We start from the raw sequence: 16,977 nt of genomic DNA on the forward strand, positions 1-16,977 counted from the left end.
AATTTTTAAAACTTAACAATAAAAAGACAACTTGCTTGACCAGTTGGTGGTGCAGTGGATAGAGCAGGGGTCGGCGGGAACTTATGGCTCGCGAGCCAGATGTGGCTCTTTTGATGACTGCATCTGGCTCACAGACAAATCTTTAATAAAAAAAAATAACATTAAAAATATAAAACATTCTTGGCCCTGGCTGGTTGGCTCAGTGGTAGAGTGTCGGCCTGGCGTGCAGAAGTTCCAGGTTTGATTCCTGGCCAGGACACACAGGAGAGGTGCCCATCTGCTTCTCCACCCCTCCCCCTCTCCTTCCTCTCTGTCTTTCTCTTCCCCTCCCGCAGCCGAGGCTCCATGGGAGCAAAGATGGCCCAGGCGCTGGGGATGGCTCTGTGGCCTCTGCCCCAGGTGCTAGAGTGGCTCTGGTAGCAACAGAGCGATGCCCCGGATGGGCAGAGCATCGCCCCCTGGTGGGCAGAGCGTCGCCCCCTGGTGGGCATGCCGGGTGGATCCCGGTCAGGCACATGCGGAATCTGTCTAACTATCTCTCCCCGTTCCCAGCTTCAGAGAAATGCAAAAAATAAAAATAAAAAAATAAAACATTCTCATGTATTACAATCCATTCATTTCCTACCGCTTATGTTCATGGTTGCGGGTGGCTGAAGCCAATCACAGCTGTCCTCCTGGACAACACCAAATTTTTATTGGATAATGCCTAATGTACATGGGTTGTTGTGAGGTCAGGAAATAAACTTCCCTCCTTTTAATCAAGTAGTCAGCTAGCTAATTGCAGAAACCCTTTTGACGAAGAAGATGGCTAAAAGAAAAAAAAGATGAGGAGTATCGTACTTTTCAGCAGGAATGAACAGAGGAATTTGCCTTTGTGAAGAGAACAGGTTCTGCAGTGTATCTAATATGCAATGATAAAATTGCCTCAATGAAACAGTCAAATATAAAGTGACACTTTGATACAGGCCATACTACATTTGCATCGAAATATCCAGTGGGGGACAGCAGGAAGAAAGCATGTCAAGAGCTACTGTGCAGAACGCAAGCTAGTCAGCAGCAACTCCGTGTTTGGACCCAACAAGGTGACTGGAATTCGGCTAGCTTTGCTGGTGTTTTAGCAATTGTGAGAAACAGAAAGCCATTCACCGATGTGGAGTAAAAACATTCATGCTTGATGTGGCCAATGAATTTTTTGATGACTTTTCAGATAAAGACAAGATAATCAAACGAATAAAAGACATGCTTCTGTTGGCAAGAACTATTCACGATTGTACCATCATGATGGCAAATCAAATTGAGGCAACACAAGTGAAGGACATAAATGCAGCACCATTCTTTTCTCTCGCTTTGGATAAGTCAAGAGACATAAGCCATTTATCCCAGTTCAGCGTGATTGCAAGGTATGCCGTGGGTGACACACTACGCGAGAAAAGTCTTGCTGTTTTGCCTATGAAAGAGTCAACAAGAGGGGAGGATTTATTCAAGTCTTTCACCGAGTTCACTAAAGAAAAAAATCCTTGCCCTGGCCGGTTGGCTCAGTGGTAGAGCGTCGGCCTGGCGTGCAGAAGTCCCGGGTTCAATTCCCGGCCAGGGCACACAGGAGAAGCGCCCATTTGCTTCTCCACCCCTCCCCCTCTCCTTCCTCTCTGTCTCTCTCTTCCCCTCCCGCAGCCGAGGCTCCATTGGAGCAAAGATGGCCCGGGCGCTGGGGATGGCTCCTTGGCCTCTGCCCCGGCGCTAGAATGGCTCTGGTTGAGGCAGAGCGATGCCCCGGAGGGGCAGAGCATCGCCCCCTGGTGGGCGTGCCGGGTGGATCCTGGTCAGGCGCATGTGGGAGTCTGTCTGACTGTCTCTCCCCGTTTCTAGCTTTGGAAAAATACACACACACACATTAAAAAAAAAAAAAAAAAAAGAAAAAAAAAGAAAAAAATCCACCGATGGATAAACTTATTTTGGTGTGTACTGATGGTACTCCATGCATGGTGGGGAAAAACAGAGGATTTGTAGTGCTTTTTCGTGAACATGAAAAGAGACTCATCCTGTTTTCACTGCATCCTACATCAGGAGGCACTTTGTGCTCAGATGTGTGGTGAGCAGCTTGGTGAGGTGATGTTGCTGGTCATTCTGGTGGTCAACTTTATTGTTGCCTGAGCTTTAAATGATTACCAGTTTAAAATACTGCTGGATGAAGTTGGGAATAATTATCCTGGTCTGCTTCTGCACAGCAATGTGCATTGGTTGTCCAGAGAGAAGGTGCTCAGCCGTTTTGCGGCTTATCTGAGCGAAATCTGTACGTTTCTTGAAATGAAAAACGTCGAGCATCCTGAGTTAGCTAACACTGAGTGGCTCCTGAAGTTCTACTATCTTGTGGACATGACTGAACATCTGAACCAGCTCAATGTGAAAATGCAAGGTGCTGGATACAGTCTTATCCCTTCAACAAGCAGTGTTTGCATTTGAAAACAAGCTGGAACTCTTCATCTCTGACATTGAAACAGGTCATTTATTACACTTTGAAAAACTGGGAGAGTTTAAAGATGTATGCACAGCAAGTGACCTTGCTCAACATCTTGATCTCCAGCAGCTAGCCGGCTAGTTGAAAGGCCGAGATACACCCCATTTTATTGAACTGATAATAATGAATTTTCTATGATGACTAATCCAGTTTAATAAAACCCTTCTGACCTCCTGCCACTAAAATGTGAGGGCAAGGGAAGTACCTGATTTGTGAATTTCTTCGAGCAAATCTCAATTTTTGTAACACTATAATCATTTGTTGATTTAACATAAAATTTAAGAAATGAGCAAGGAAAAGAAAGACAAAATATTCAAGCTGTAACAAAGGTCTTCAGAGTTTGTTTTATAGCAATTAACTTTCAAAATTTCCTTAAAAACATGGACAGAAAAACCAACTAAATTCACAAGCACTTATGAAAAGGTGAAAAACTTGAAGGGATATGAAAGGGTTGGGAACAGAGATATGTTTCTACTGCTTTATTTCCTTTAGCTTGCAATGGTTTGCACATATTCACTTTCTAATTCTCCACCATCTTTATAAAAGACAGAGAAATATGTACTATGAGAAATGTGATTCATAATAGCATCATTATCCCATAATTGAAAATACTTAGTGTTTGGTAGTCTAGCAGAATATGCCCATTAGAAATAACCTGTAGCTCTGGAGGCCAGAGAGTTGCTATGACAACCAGGCAAGAGCTTAATAATAGCTCTCCTTCAAAGCTAGAAAATTGCCTGAAAGATGAGAGCTCTAAATGCAATGGTTTCTCGTATAAATGCAAGAAAGCACCAAATACATTTCTTTGTTCAAAATATTTTCCCCATATACCTATGCTGTGCCTGGCAAATGTTAGGAACTGTGCAAAAGATAGACGTGGTCCCTCCATAATGGAGTGCACATTTTCGTGCAGGAAACATATAATAAAGAGTAAACAAATCAATACATTGACTAATTCCAGTGTGTGAGAAGGCCATACAGGAAAGACAGAAAAGGGACTGTAATACTAAACAAGCTGTGTATGTACAGAATATGGAGAAGAACCCAGTCACGGCATATATTAAAATTTTTGTTTTTAAGCTTATAAGAGATTTAATAGAAGTGAAACAGAAAATGGAGTCTTATAGCCTTTATTATTGAATAATATAAAAATAGACTTGTGGTGGCGCAGTGAATAAAGCATCGACCTGGAACACTGAGGTCGCTGGTTTGAAACCCTGGGCTTGCTTGGTCAAGGCACATATGAGAGTTGGTGCTTCCTGCTCTTCCCCCCTTCTTTCTCTCTCCTTGCTAAAATGAGGATAATATAGTATATTTATATACATATATAATTATATAATATATACTGATATAATATAGTATATTATATATATTTATATAAAAATAGAAACACAACTACAACTGAAATATTATTATGCTTCACTTGCTGGTAGAGGTTAGGATTCCATATGAAAACAAAGGTTGTTTGAATGTGTTTTTAAAATAAGTATGGGGCCCTGGCCAGGTAGCTCAATTGGTTAAATTATCTTCAGAATACCCAAAGTTATGAGTTTAATCCCAAATCAGGGCACATACAAGAATCAACTAATGAATACATAAATAAGTACAACAACAAATTGATGTTTCTTTCCCTTCCTTTCTCTCTAAAAATCAATAAAATAAATGAATAAAGTAAGTATGGGTATTTGTAATGAAAATTATGATAAAAGTTATATCTCATACTTGACAAAAGCAATTATTCAAAATATCTTCTGGCAACTGTTTTGTTTTCACAAACACAAAATGTGACATGATTAACCTGAAGTCAGTATAAGAATGCATCAAGAAACTAAGATTTTTTGTTTGTTTTTTACTATGGGACGCTTCAGAGATTTGTCTGTCATCCTTGTGCAGGGACAATGCTCATCTTCTCAGTATCTTTCCAATTTTAGTATATGCGTTGCCTAGAGAACACAAGAAACTAAGTTTTGAATAGACTATTGTGGCTAATGGTCTGGGTTTCAACAGAGCGGAGAGAAGTAGATTACATTCACATAGCAAAAATGATACAGGCACAGAAAACGCAAGAATGTTGCTAAATAGCCTAGCTTGCTCTAAGAAATTTTCAGTTTTTATTATTACTCTGATATTTTTTATTTATTTAATAGAAGCAACATTTGTTAAGATAACTAATAATGTTGTTGATTAAACAGAGCCATTTTTCAATGTTCTTTTCTTTCCTTTTAGGAATTTGGGACATTCTATGATATAATGCCAACACTAGAATTTGGCTTGTAATCTAAGGTACCAGCAACCGATTAGTCTATTAAGCTTTATTTAATCAAAACAAGATAAAGTACCCTTGCCTTTTCTGTACAGAGAAATAGCAGACCACAGAGAATTCCCATAGTCTTTCCTGGATGGGAGGTTTCGTTCATGTTGTGTCAACTGCCCTAACCCCTGGTGTCATCATTTTGGCTGTCATGTGATAAAATCTAACCTGACACATGGTGTGGCAAATTGCTATTTAACCTAATAGTCTTTCTCCTCCCATTCTATAAGAAGGAATCCCTGAATTTCACCTATACTCATGTTGACCCAGAATAAAAACCGCCTCTACCAAGCAGCATTGCAAAGAGGTATGGCCGTGTAGTTAAGATATAACCAATAGCATGTGACTGAAAGTAATGTAAACAACTTCCCTTACAGGGAAGGGTCATGCCCTCCTCTACCTCTCCCCCACTTCCTGACAACTGGAATATGAACACAAGGGTGAACTAATTTGTACCATCTGGACCTGAACAAAACTCAAAGGGCAGTAGGACAGAAAAACAGGAAAGTCTGGTATCAGATGACTTTCTAGATCAGGGTCAACAAAATGGATTGAACTTTTGTATGAGAAATATCTCTAATTAAAATAACTATAGGGTCTCTGTATATATAACACCTAAATCCTAGCTAATGTATAAAATGAAAGAAAACATGTGATATCTTTCTGTACAAAGAAAGCCCTGAAGAATCTAAGATTCTGGTTCAGGCTTTTCTTCAAGTAAATGCCATTGCATATAATGGGCCATATATATATATATACTGCTCACAAAAATTAGGGGATACTTCAAAATGAATATGAAGTGATAAAATATCCCTAATTTTTGTGAGCAGTGAATACTCAACCTTGAGTATAATATATATCCTCAAGGTTGAGTATATATATTATAAATATATAGTGTTAGGTATAAATATATGTGTGTGTGTGTGTGTGTGTGTGTGTGTGTATGTGTGTTTACAGAGACAGAGTTAGAGAGGGGGACAGACAGACAGGAATGGAGAGAGATGAGAAGCATCAATCATCAGTTTTTCATTGCGACACCTTAGTTGTTCATTGATTGCCCTCTCATATGTGCCTTGACCGTGGGCATTCAGCAGACCGAGCAACCCCCTGCTTGAGCCAGCGACCCTGGGTCCAAGCTGGTGAGCTTTTTGCTCAAGCCAGATGAGCCCGCGCTCAAGCTGGCGACCTCGGGGTCTCGAACCTGGGTCCTCCACATCCCAGTCCAACGCTCTATCCATTGCGCCACCGCCTGGTCAGGCTATGTATTTTTTAAACTTACTTATTTGAAAGAGAGGGAGAGTGAGAAATATCAATTTGTTGTTCTACTTATTTATGCATTTATTGGTTGATTTTTAAAAAAGATTTTATTTATTAATTTTAGAGAGGAGAGAAGGGAAAGAGAGCAGGGGAGGAGCAGGAAGCATCAACTCCCATATGTGCCTTGACCAGGCAAGCCTAGGGTTTCGAACCAGTGACCTCAGCATTCCAGGTCAACATTTTATCCACTGCACCACCACAGGCCAGGCCTGGCTGATTCTTGTATGTGTTTTAACCAGGGATTGAACCCACAACTTTGTTGTATGGGATGACAACAAAAAACTGCTTCTACCAACTCCCTCTGACCAACTGAGCGACACAGCCAGAACCTCTATTTTATCTTCTTCAGATGATCTAAACAATATTCCAGATTGAGATATGGTAGTTCTAAGCAGCAATTTTGGCTTTGGAGGTTAAGAATATAAAAGTTTGACTCCATTAGAGATTGGTAATTCCCCATAGGAGAAAATATGTCTCAGATATAGATGAGATGTTATGCACAATGTTTTTATTCTCCCTCTGCCTCAGACCATGTTGAGTATTCAAGGCTACAGATGTGAGGAATGGAAGTTTGATGAAACAGACCTGGGTGATAGCCAGCTCAGAGTCAAGGAGGAAGTCCTTTCTATTCTGCATGAAACCTACTGCCTTCATGGTACTCTGAGGTTTGGCAGTTTTTGTGAACAGGATCTTTATTATTACCATTATTAAATTTTTAATATTACTATTAAATTAGTTTATATATATTGAACCCTCTCATTGGCTCTAAAAATATTAATTTTCTTGGAATTCCACTGATAGTCATATTTTCTATAAATAATTCTGCCTCTTAATACTATCCTGTTTTATCAAATTTACTAAAGTAAGTGCTCCTTTAAAATTAGTTAGGCCTTAGCCAGATCAGTTGTTAAGTGTCATCCCAACTAGTCAAGATTGTGGGTTAAATCCTCGGTCAGAGCACAAACAAGAATCACTCTCTCTCTCCCTTTCTCCACAATCAAATAAGTTTTAAAACTTTTTAAATAAAATTAGAATAATGAAAAGGGTGTGGAAGTTTTAAAGTAGGCATTGGGAAGAAGAGACTATCACAAGTATTCTTATCTTGGGTCTGATGAGCTTCAAAAGTGTCATAATTGAAAATATTAAATTAAGAATACTTGTCTTTTGAGGGAATGGATCAAAAGCTCTCTCCAGATTCTCAACAGTATCAGGTACAATTTTAAAATTCCAGCTCAACTAAAAATGATGAAGATTTATTATTATTTCATTCCAATCTTTTATTCACATATAGACAAACTAAATGCTAAATGAATTTCTACTCCATCCTTTTAGAAACTTTAATGCCACTTATCATTTGAACTAAGAAGAGCTCACAAATATTTGGGCTCTTGGAGCTTTTCAGACTACAGGAACAGATACAAAATAAAATAATTATTCTAAATCTTATAAATACAAACAATACTATACTATGTCCTGCAAACTACATTGTATTGAGAATTTGCTAAAAGATATGATAATTAATTGGAAAACTGAGACGAGGGTGCTTTTCTGTCACAAGGGGATTTCAACGCTGCAAGTTATGTCACTCACCGCACAAGCAAGGGTTGTAGTCAGCAGAAACACTGAACTAAAAAGTCAGAAAGTCTGGGTTTTTGTAACAGTTTTATTTGTACCTAGTCATATAGAAATCACTCATCTATAAAATAATAGTTAACATCTATTCCCTAATTCACAAATATATCACAAAACCAAAATTCTTTCCAAGAAAAGCTCTTGGTAAATGGAGATACTGCCATTTAGCTTTAGGCTTTAACTGAAATTTCAGGTTGAAAATGACAAACTGGAGAATTTGTCTTTTATAAACTGGCTGCATACCTCAGTTCTACAGATGGATGACCTGGATGAAATCAGCACTGTCCTTTTTCAACATGAAAAAACAAAAAGCTATCAAAAGTTTCTGGTAAAGAAAAAGGTGGCCAAAAATAACACTACTGTGAAAGAGTTTTCTGTTAAATAGTGTATTTATAACAACCCTGGTGTCAAATGGAACAAAATATAGCCTTAGAGAACTAAATGCATGTCTGATCTTTTGAAGGAACACATACTGCTAGGACAAGCACCTTATTTCACTAAAAATGTTAAACAGGAATGTTCGATAGAATCTTCAAATGACCAATAAAAATGACTCAGAAAACCTTTAAAAAAAAAACATTGTCTGCTTCCTTCTCTTCAGTCCTTTTTTTCATTTTCATCCTATGGTATTTCATTCAAAAATCCAGTTTCCTTCCCATCTGAGAGAGCACACACCTTAGTCCTCTGCCACAGTGTAGGAAAGGTTTGCACTCTGTCACTAGCAAATACACACAGAAGACGAATTAACATGTTATTAAATGAAGACTTTGGAAGATAATTCTAATTAGGTACAGAAAATTTTATACACTCTAAGTACCTGGTCATTTATTATGTATATGAATAATGACAACCATATCTAATAAACCTCAAGAGGTAAGCATTTACATTTTCTTGTATTTAACAATGTTATTTTATGTGATTTAGTCGCTATTTCTGGACTTTTCCTTAATACAGTCACAAAAACAAAAACTGGAGCATTGATTCACAGAAAAACACAGAACAGATACAAATACCCTAATAAAATAACCATGTATACCACTGTTTAGGGAAATATTTTAGACGAAATATACTTTCACTACTGGCCCCAAATGCCATCACCCACTTACATTATTTAACTGTAAACTTTTAATACAAAAATACCTTTAAGCTGATAATAACATTTAGTGACTTACAAAACTGACAGAATATTTCAGTGCTACACAAAACAGTTCTATACTTAAAACTTAAAATTGTAAAGTTCTTTGCTGGCACTTGATTTTATAGTTGGTAGAGACAATGACTACTAATATATAAAATACTGTTCTTAGCTTATACATATTTCCAAAACCAATATTACCTCACAAAACAGTAAAGAATAATCACATCTTGCTAACAATCCTTCAAAGATGAACAGCAAAACTATAGAGCCAAAATAGTTTAAGAATACAATTAACTTTTCAAGACAATGGATAAAAATTTATACAATCATGTCCAGTGAGAAAAAGGGTAATTCCTCTGATTCAATGAAACATATACCAAGTACAGATAAAAAACATGAACCTACAAAGCAAGTTACATGGTTTTTTGTTTTTTAAAGCTTTGTAGATGATTGGTGACACTGCTAGAATGGAATTCTTTTTTGATGGAAAACTGGTCACTACTTGCAAATACACATTTTACATTATAAATTTAAAACTAAGATTTCTTTTCAAACAGTAGAATTCTGAGTGGTTTTTTTGTTTTGTTTTGTTTTTACTATCAGTGAGCTTATAGCCATTCTGTACAGTATTACATTCAATCACATTAGAAATCACCATTCAGTCACATTAAACATATATGCATTGTTTTCTTCACGAAAGGGGAGGAAACTAAACTAAAACTTTGTAAACTATATTTAAGTTACAACACATTTTGTAAAAACCCACTAGTTTAAAGTTTTGGAACTGTACTACACGGTTTTGAAGGAAAATACTTTCAAAACCCTATCTAGTAATTCCTGTCCAGTCAGTGTTCTATTATAAAAATTAAAATTCCAGTTACTGTACTTGTGGCACTAAACAGAATGTAAGGCAAAATTAGCATAATCAAACAAAAACATACTAAACAATCAAATCAATACTGGACTTCTAGAACAGTAAATTATTAAATAGGTTCATTTTTTGAAGTGCTTAAATTCTATAACATTAAATTATATTAGTATTTCAAATGATACCCTTTCTAACAAAACCTGAAGTTAATCAGCCTTTTTTTTTTTTTCCAGTAAAGGGAAAGGGTATTTCTTTAAAATACTTTCCAAAGCAGTAAAAAGACCTTAGTGTTTCAACCTATCCGGAACAAATTCTGCTGATCCTGTGCATTTCACTGAGGTGCCACCTGCACCCACAAATCATCATCAGATAAAGAACTTGAAGTTCCCGACTCTGAATCCAACTCACTGAATCCACCTAAATCCCATTCAGTACTAGATTCACTTGGTATCTCCTCTTCCTCAGTGAGGAAACTCTGACCAGACTCCAGGCAGGAAGGATAAACACGAGCTGAGAGGCAAAAAAAGTTAGAATCAAATTGGAAGAGGCCTAATGTGGTACCTATATTAATCCACTGGTCTCCACTAACGTCATATTCATACACAGTCACTCTGTTCTTTTTCCACTGTGGGGTGCGTGAGGTGATCAGCAACAATTTTTGGCCATGATTGATGATCCGGTAGTTGCTGGTTTCTGACACCAAAGGAATATTATTAATCTGCCTCCACTCGCCTCTGACTGGATTGTAGACCTTCATGACTGGGATGTCACAGATACAATAGATCTCATCATTGAAGACACAGGCTTCTTGAAAGTCATGGCGCTTAAGAGAAACACACTTCAGCCACATATTATGGCTCGGATCATAGCAGAACATGCGCTTACTGTTGAGAGCATAAAGATAGTTTTGAATTACCATTAAGTCAAAAGAGATAAAAGAATGGGGTAGTGGAGCCACCAGTGCCCACTGATTCCTCTGAACACTGTAGCATTCCACTTCCTTCAATTTAAGTCCAGTAATAGGGTCTCGCCCACCCAAGATGTAAATGTAGCCATTGAGGTACGCTACATCCATGCCCTCACGACAAAGCAAGCGATCTGCAAGTTGCTGCCAACTATTCTGGGCTGCTTTATACACCCAGAGGTCTTTCCTGGGCTGGGCAGCTAGGTAGATGTCGTGGTCTGGAGAGATGCAGACAGCTAAGGTGGTTACAGTCCTAGTGTGAGCAAGGCAGGTCAAAGGTGACGGCACTTTGTAAATATCGCCGGAGTAAGGGTCACAGCACAGAAAGGGATCTCTAGGGTGACCAAAGAAGATCACCATCTTCTTGGCACACACACCCAGCCTCTGGGGTGGATTTTCTGCTGCGGAGACAACAGAGCTGCAACTGTTGTTGCTGCTGTTGCTGCACTCTGGCTTTGGCACCACAGACTTGTACAATTTGTCACCGTATCGCATTTGCAGGGCCCCTTCAATAAGGTCCAGACAGTACTTGTTCACAGTGGAGTTGGTTAGCAGCCCTTTCAGGTAATCCTGATCTTCATCAGTGAAATGTGTCCAGCGCACACACTTGAAGACTTCCGCAGCACTGGGACCCCGTTCCTTGGGAGCTGCCTCCAACCACTGCACAGCCACGTGACACACCATCTGCTCGTGCTCTATGTTTAGACTATCCAGGCGCAGAACAGTCAGCAGCTGGGCCAGGGTCAGATCGGCCAGAGTCTCCTCCCGAATGGGACCCATTTGGCTGAGCTGTTTGAAGTTGTGCGCTATAAAGGACTGGGCCTGTGATCGCAGCTTGCGATGGCCGAAGGCATCTGCAAATTTGAAGATGGCAGTGCAGTTGGCCAGGTCAAGGCGGCGGGCTAAGAAGGAGGCACAGGCTTCCCGCACATACTCGAGCTGTAGCATGTCAGAGGCTGCGTAAAGACGCTCCACGTTGGCCTCACTCAGGGACACGTGACCTGTATAGCAGTATTCGACCAACACCTCGAAGGACTCGGCATCCACATCGTGCATGGTCACATTTGCCTGCTGGCTCTCGTACATGCCACCGGTGAACATGCTCTTGAAGTAGGGACAAGCGGCGGCCAGCACGTTACGGTTGCAAGGGAAGATACGGCCTGTGCCAGGCCCACTGCCAGGCGTCACCACCTCGATGGTCACGTCACAGAGCAGCCCTGAATCATAGAAGGACTTGAGCTGTGCCAGCAGGGCAGTAGAATGGGCTGAGTCCTTCAGCTCTTCCGGGCCTGTGAAAAAAGCTGAAACTGTGGGCCTGTGAATCCTTTTGGCCCGTTTCCCACCACGGGGACTGGCGAGGCGGCGAGAGCGGGGAGCGTCTTCCCGGGACTGCATGGTGCAGATGGCGGTGGCTGCCGAGGGCGAGAGCAGGTGCCGAGGGGTAGAGCAGGTGCCGAGGGCGAGAGCAGGTGCGGAGGGCGAGAGCAGGTGCCCAGGGCAAGAGCAGGTGCGGAGGGTGAGAGCAGGTGCCGAGGCCGAGACGGGTGCTAGGCTAGGACCAGGGTCCGGCTTCTTCTCACCGTGCTATCACGGGTACAAAGATAACGTTGTCTCTGGAGAGAAAGCAGCACAAGTTCATTTATTTAATTCAGCCCTGTGCCAAGGTGCCACCTGCCTTTATCGCGTAGACCGTGCCGACTCACCCTTTTCTGGTTCCACACCCTTTCTTCCTCACCGAAACCGCTGGCTAAAACCGAGAGAATCGCCGCGACCACCGCTGCCGCCGCCGCCGCCGCCGTGCTGGCAGAACCGCTAGGTGTCCAGGCAAACTACGTCGCCCAGGTGGCCTTTCGCGCCTTGAGGCATGCCGGGCCCTCCAGACTCACGGGCATAGGCAGATGGACAGAAGCCGCTTTGCATGTTGGGAGCAGTAGTTTCCATAGTATCGCGAGATTTATCGGCCGTTCATTGTTTCAGCTCACTAAATTAAAAATAGTTAATTCTACCGGATTCGGTGTGATGGAGGAACTTTGAGTTTAGAATCCGAATTAGGCACCCGTTCCCGTATTAATCAATTGTTTGAATTATTTCTCATGTCATTATTTTAAGGTTAAATGAGATAAACTGCATAGGATACATCGGGTTCTCTAATTACATATATTTTATTGGTAAAATCAAGTGATCACGCACCAAGTGATTACGCAGTACGTATCATCTAAAGTTTCAGTGTTTTAGCTTTCCCGTTAGAATTTATGAAAAATGAAGTACACACTCATTTGTAATCATCAGTCTGTAGGAAAGTTTTTATATTTATTTTTAAAGTAATATTTGTTTTAATTGAGGAGAGAGAGTTTGCAGTTCCATCTGTTTACCCATTCATTGGTTGATTCTTGCATGTGCCCTGACTGGGAGGATGGAATCCACAACCTTGACTATCCAGCGGATTCTAACCAACTGAGCTACCCTGCCAGGACATAGGAAAAAAAATTAAAACCTTGCGTGTTTCGCAGAGTGCTTTTTAAGCTTTATTTACTTTTTTAATAATAAATTTTATTGTTAAAATTAGTTGTAGGCTTGCTGGAAAGTCCAGCAGGAAGTTACAAGGAATCCCCATGTGCTTCATCCCCTCAGTTTCCTCTATTACTAATAGCTTGCATTAGTGTATGCATTTATTGCAAGTGATAAACTTATACTGATATATTATTAGTTAAAGCATATAATTTATATTAGGGTTCACTCTTTGTTGTACAGTTCTATGGGTTTTGAAAAATATATGTCATGTATCTACCATTGCAGAATTCTACAGAACAGTCTCACTGCCCTAAAAGTCCTGTGTTGGAGAAGCGTTCGTGATCTTGCTTCCCAGCATGTTTGGCCCAAATAAACTCATATAATAATTCAAATAAAACAAAACAGAAAACATCCTCTGTGTTCAATCTATTTATGCTTCCTCTTTCCTATTTGTCCCCACCCACTGGGGGCCACTGCTTTTCTTACTGCCTCTGTAGTTTTGCTTCTTTCAGAATGTTATATAGTTGAAACCATAGTTTGTAGTCTTTTAAAATATCTTCTTTCACTTAGCAACATTCATTTCAGGTTCTCCTCATGTCTTTTCATGGCTTGATAGCTCATTTATCCTTGTTGGTGAATAATATGCCATTGTATACTACTGTTTACTTATCCATTCACCTACTAAATGAAATTTCATTTGCTTTGAATTTTTTTTTTTTAAGTGAAAGTGAGAGAGACAGGCAGGGATAGATGGACAGGAAGGGGGAGAGGTAAGCATCAACTCAATAGTTGCAGCACCTTACTTGTTCATTAATTGCTTACTCATATGTGCCATGACCGTGAGGCTTCGGATGAGCCAGTGACCCCTTGCTCAAGCCAGTGACATTGGGTTCAAGCCAATGATCCCACATTCAAGCCAGGGAGCGCATGCTCAAGCCAGCAACCTGGATTTTGAACCTGGATCCTCAGCATCTCAGGCCAATGTTCTATCCATTGTGCCACCACCTGGTCAAGCTTGCTTTGAATATTTTTAGTTGTGAATAAATCTATAAACACTAATGTGCTGGTATTTTTGTGGACATAAAGTTTCAACTCGTTTTGAGGCTGGCTATTGTTTAAACTTAGTATTATGGGACGCTCTAAATCCACTTCTCCAGTGTCTTCAAAATTCTCACTAAGTATATGCTTCCCTATTAAAGTCAAAATTCAGATCATTACTTCCAAAAAATGGCAGGATTTTATGGAGGACAACTTACAACTCCAGTGGCCCATTTGGGATACTTGGAATTTCCCTAAGCCTCTCTATTTATAAGATGTCCTCAAATCTCCATTCTCTAAGATCCCTTCTCAGCTTATTTTGCTTGGTATAGGAAGGCTGAAAATGTAATAGCTCCAGTCTACCTCAAACTTTATAGTCTCTTAAAGACTGTCCCTTTTACCATCAGACCACAGTCTCAGGACTCTGTCCCCATCCAGAACTCAACATATAACCAACTGAGCCTTGTCTCCACTCACTATTCCTGCTTTTGTTGTGGATTCTCTTTTCCTTCCTTCAGTCTCTATTATTCCCTTTTATCCCTCCCTGCCTCCATGAAACTACTTTGCTCAAAAATCCCAATAATAATACCCTTATTATTGATCCTTCACAACCTGTGAGGGAAGGTCCATGATCTGAGACCCACCTAAGCAGGTGTTCATCAACCCTTGATCTCACCCAGATTTATATTTTATGGAGGTCCGGAGGTCTTTCCGGACCTCCATAAAAATAAAGAAGGATCTAGTAATCAATTCAGACTGATTCTTGGGGTATATTTTCTTGGGATCCATGAGTTATAACAATTTGTGCTACTACTAGTGGGTTCCAGAGATGCCACTTTATTGTTTGAAAAGTCACATGGACCACTATTCAAGAGGGCCTTCAAAGAAATCAGAACATCTTGAGGCTTACATATAGGCTAACACCATAGGGGAAAGGCCTTCTACAAGCCCCCCTCCCTGTCTTCCTTCAAAAATTGATTGGTCAGGCCCTGGCCGGTTGGCTTGGTGGTAGAGCGTCGGCCTGGCATGCAGGAGTCCCGGGTTCGATTCCCGGCCGGGGCACACAGGAGAAGCGCCCATCTGCTTCTCCACCCCTCCCCCTCTCCTTCCTCTCTGTCTCTCTCTTCCCCTCCCACAGCCAAGGCTCCATTGGAGCAAAGATGGCCCGGGTGCTGGGGATGGCTCCTTGGCCTCTGCCCCAGGCGCTAGAGTGGCTCTGGTCGCGACAGAGCGACCCCCCCGCCACGAGGGGCAGAGCATCGCCCCCTGGTGGGCAGAGCGTCTCCCCTGGTGGGCGTGCTGGGTGGATCCCGGTCGGGCGCATGCGGGAGTCTGTCTGACTGTCTATCCCCATTTCCAGCTTCAGAAAAATACAAAAAAAAAAAAAAAATACAAAAAAAAAAAGAAAATTGATTGGTCAGCCCTGTGGGTAGCTCAATTGGTTAGATGTCATCCCAGTACACCAAGGTTGTGAATTTGACCTGGTTAAATAGAACAACAAATCAATGTTTCTTTCTCTTTCTCTCTCTCCCTCTAAAATAAAAAAAATAAAAAAATTTCAAGTGATTGGCTAAAGTAAAAGATTGCAGAATACAAAGAGATAAATCTTTCTGTAACCATAGAAACAGTTTAGAAAATGTTTGGAAGGACTACTCTGGTCTCAGTTTAAATGGCTGAACCCTTTCCACCTTAGTCACTAGCTTCATTAAGATTATGACCAGAGGCCCTGGCCGGTTGGCTCAGTGGTAGAGCGTCGGCCTAGCGTGCGGAGGACCCGGGTTCGATTCCCGGCCAGGGCACACAGGAGAAGCGCCCATTTGCTTCTCCACCCCTCCGCCGCGCCTTCCTCTCTGTCTCTCTCTTCCCCTCCCGCAGCCAAGGCTCCATTGGAGCAAAGATGGCCCGGGCGCTGGGGATGGCTCTGTGGCCTCTGCCTCAGGTGCTAGAGTGGCTCTGGTCGCAACATGGCGACGCCCAGGATGGGCAGAGCATCGCCCCCTGGTGGGCAGAGCGTCGCCCCATGGTGGGCATGCCGGGTGGATCCTGGTCGGGTGCATGCGGGAGTCTGTCTGACTGTCTCTCCCTGTTTCCAGCTTCAGAAAAATGAAAAAAAAAAAAAAAAAAAAAAAAAAAAAAAAAAAAAAAAAAAAAAAAGATTATGACCAGAAATTAGAGAGATTATTTAAAACATATTGTGAATTAGTGAGGTGATAGCTCTCTGAACTACATACACTAGTTCAACATCACAAGGACTTTGTTGCAGAAAAGGTCAAATCAAAACAATGCAAACTCGCCTGACCAAGTGGTGGTGCAGTGGATAGAGCATTGGCCTGGGAAACTGAGGACCCAGGCTTGAAACCCCAAAGTTGACTGATTTGAGCTTTGAATCATAGACATGACCCCATGGTTACTGGCTTGAAGCTCAAGGTCACTGGCTTGAGCAAGGGGTCACTGACTCAGCTGGAGCCCCCCAGTCAAGGCACACATGAGAAAGCAATGAATGAACAACTAAGATGCCGCAACTATGAGTTGATGCCTTTTGTCTCTCTCCCTTCCTGTCTGTCTGTCTATCTCTCACTAAAAAAACAAAAACAATGCAAACTCAAGACTTTCAAACTTAATTTGAAGGAAACAATCCAGGACAATCTGCTCCCTCCATAACTTCCATAGATAGAGCTAATTA

The 16,977-nt window shown here is 41.1% G+C and overlaps 1 protein-coding gene and 1 non-coding gene across 2 annotated transcripts; both read right to left on the reverse strand.

The window, feature by feature from the left end:
* Positions 1-4,363: 4,363 nt before the first annotated feature.
* On the reverse strand, positions 4,364-4,469 carry LOC136404637 (U6 spliceosomal RNA). Its single transcript, XR_010751357.1, has one exon. It is a non-coding gene; the product is annotated as a U6 spliceosomal RNA (small nuclear RNA).
* A 3,238-nt stretch (positions 4,470-7,707) lies between these two features.
* LOC136402871 (kelch repeat and BTB domain-containing protein 6) lies at positions 7,708-12,568 on the reverse strand. The gene is made up of 2 exons (XM_066380823.1): positions 12,449-12,568; positions 7,708-12,358 (listed from the first exon to the last, which is right to left on the reverse strand). Exon 2 carries the CDS (start codon positions 12,138-12,140, stop codon positions 10,113-10,115), a length of 2,028 nt encoding a protein of 675 aa, XP_066236920.1. The 5' UTR covers positions 12,141-12,358; positions 12,449-12,568; the 3' UTR covers positions 7,708-10,112.
* Positions 12,569-16,977: the final 4,409 nt, after the last annotated feature.

This window comes from Saccopteryx leptura, chromosome 4 (genome assembly GCF_036850995.1).
Source record: "Saccopteryx leptura isolate mSacLep1 chromosome 4, mSacLep1_pri_phased_curated, whole genome shotgun sequence".
Taxonomy (NCBI): Eukaryota; Metazoa; Chordata; class Mammalia; order Chiroptera; family Emballonuridae; genus Saccopteryx; species Saccopteryx leptura.

Excerpts from the sequence above, each read along its gene's own strand:
- LOC136402871 (XM_066380823.1), bottom strand. The coding sequence starts at position 12,140 with ATGCAGTCCCGGGAAGACGCTCCCCGCTCTCGCCGCCTCGCCAGTCCC.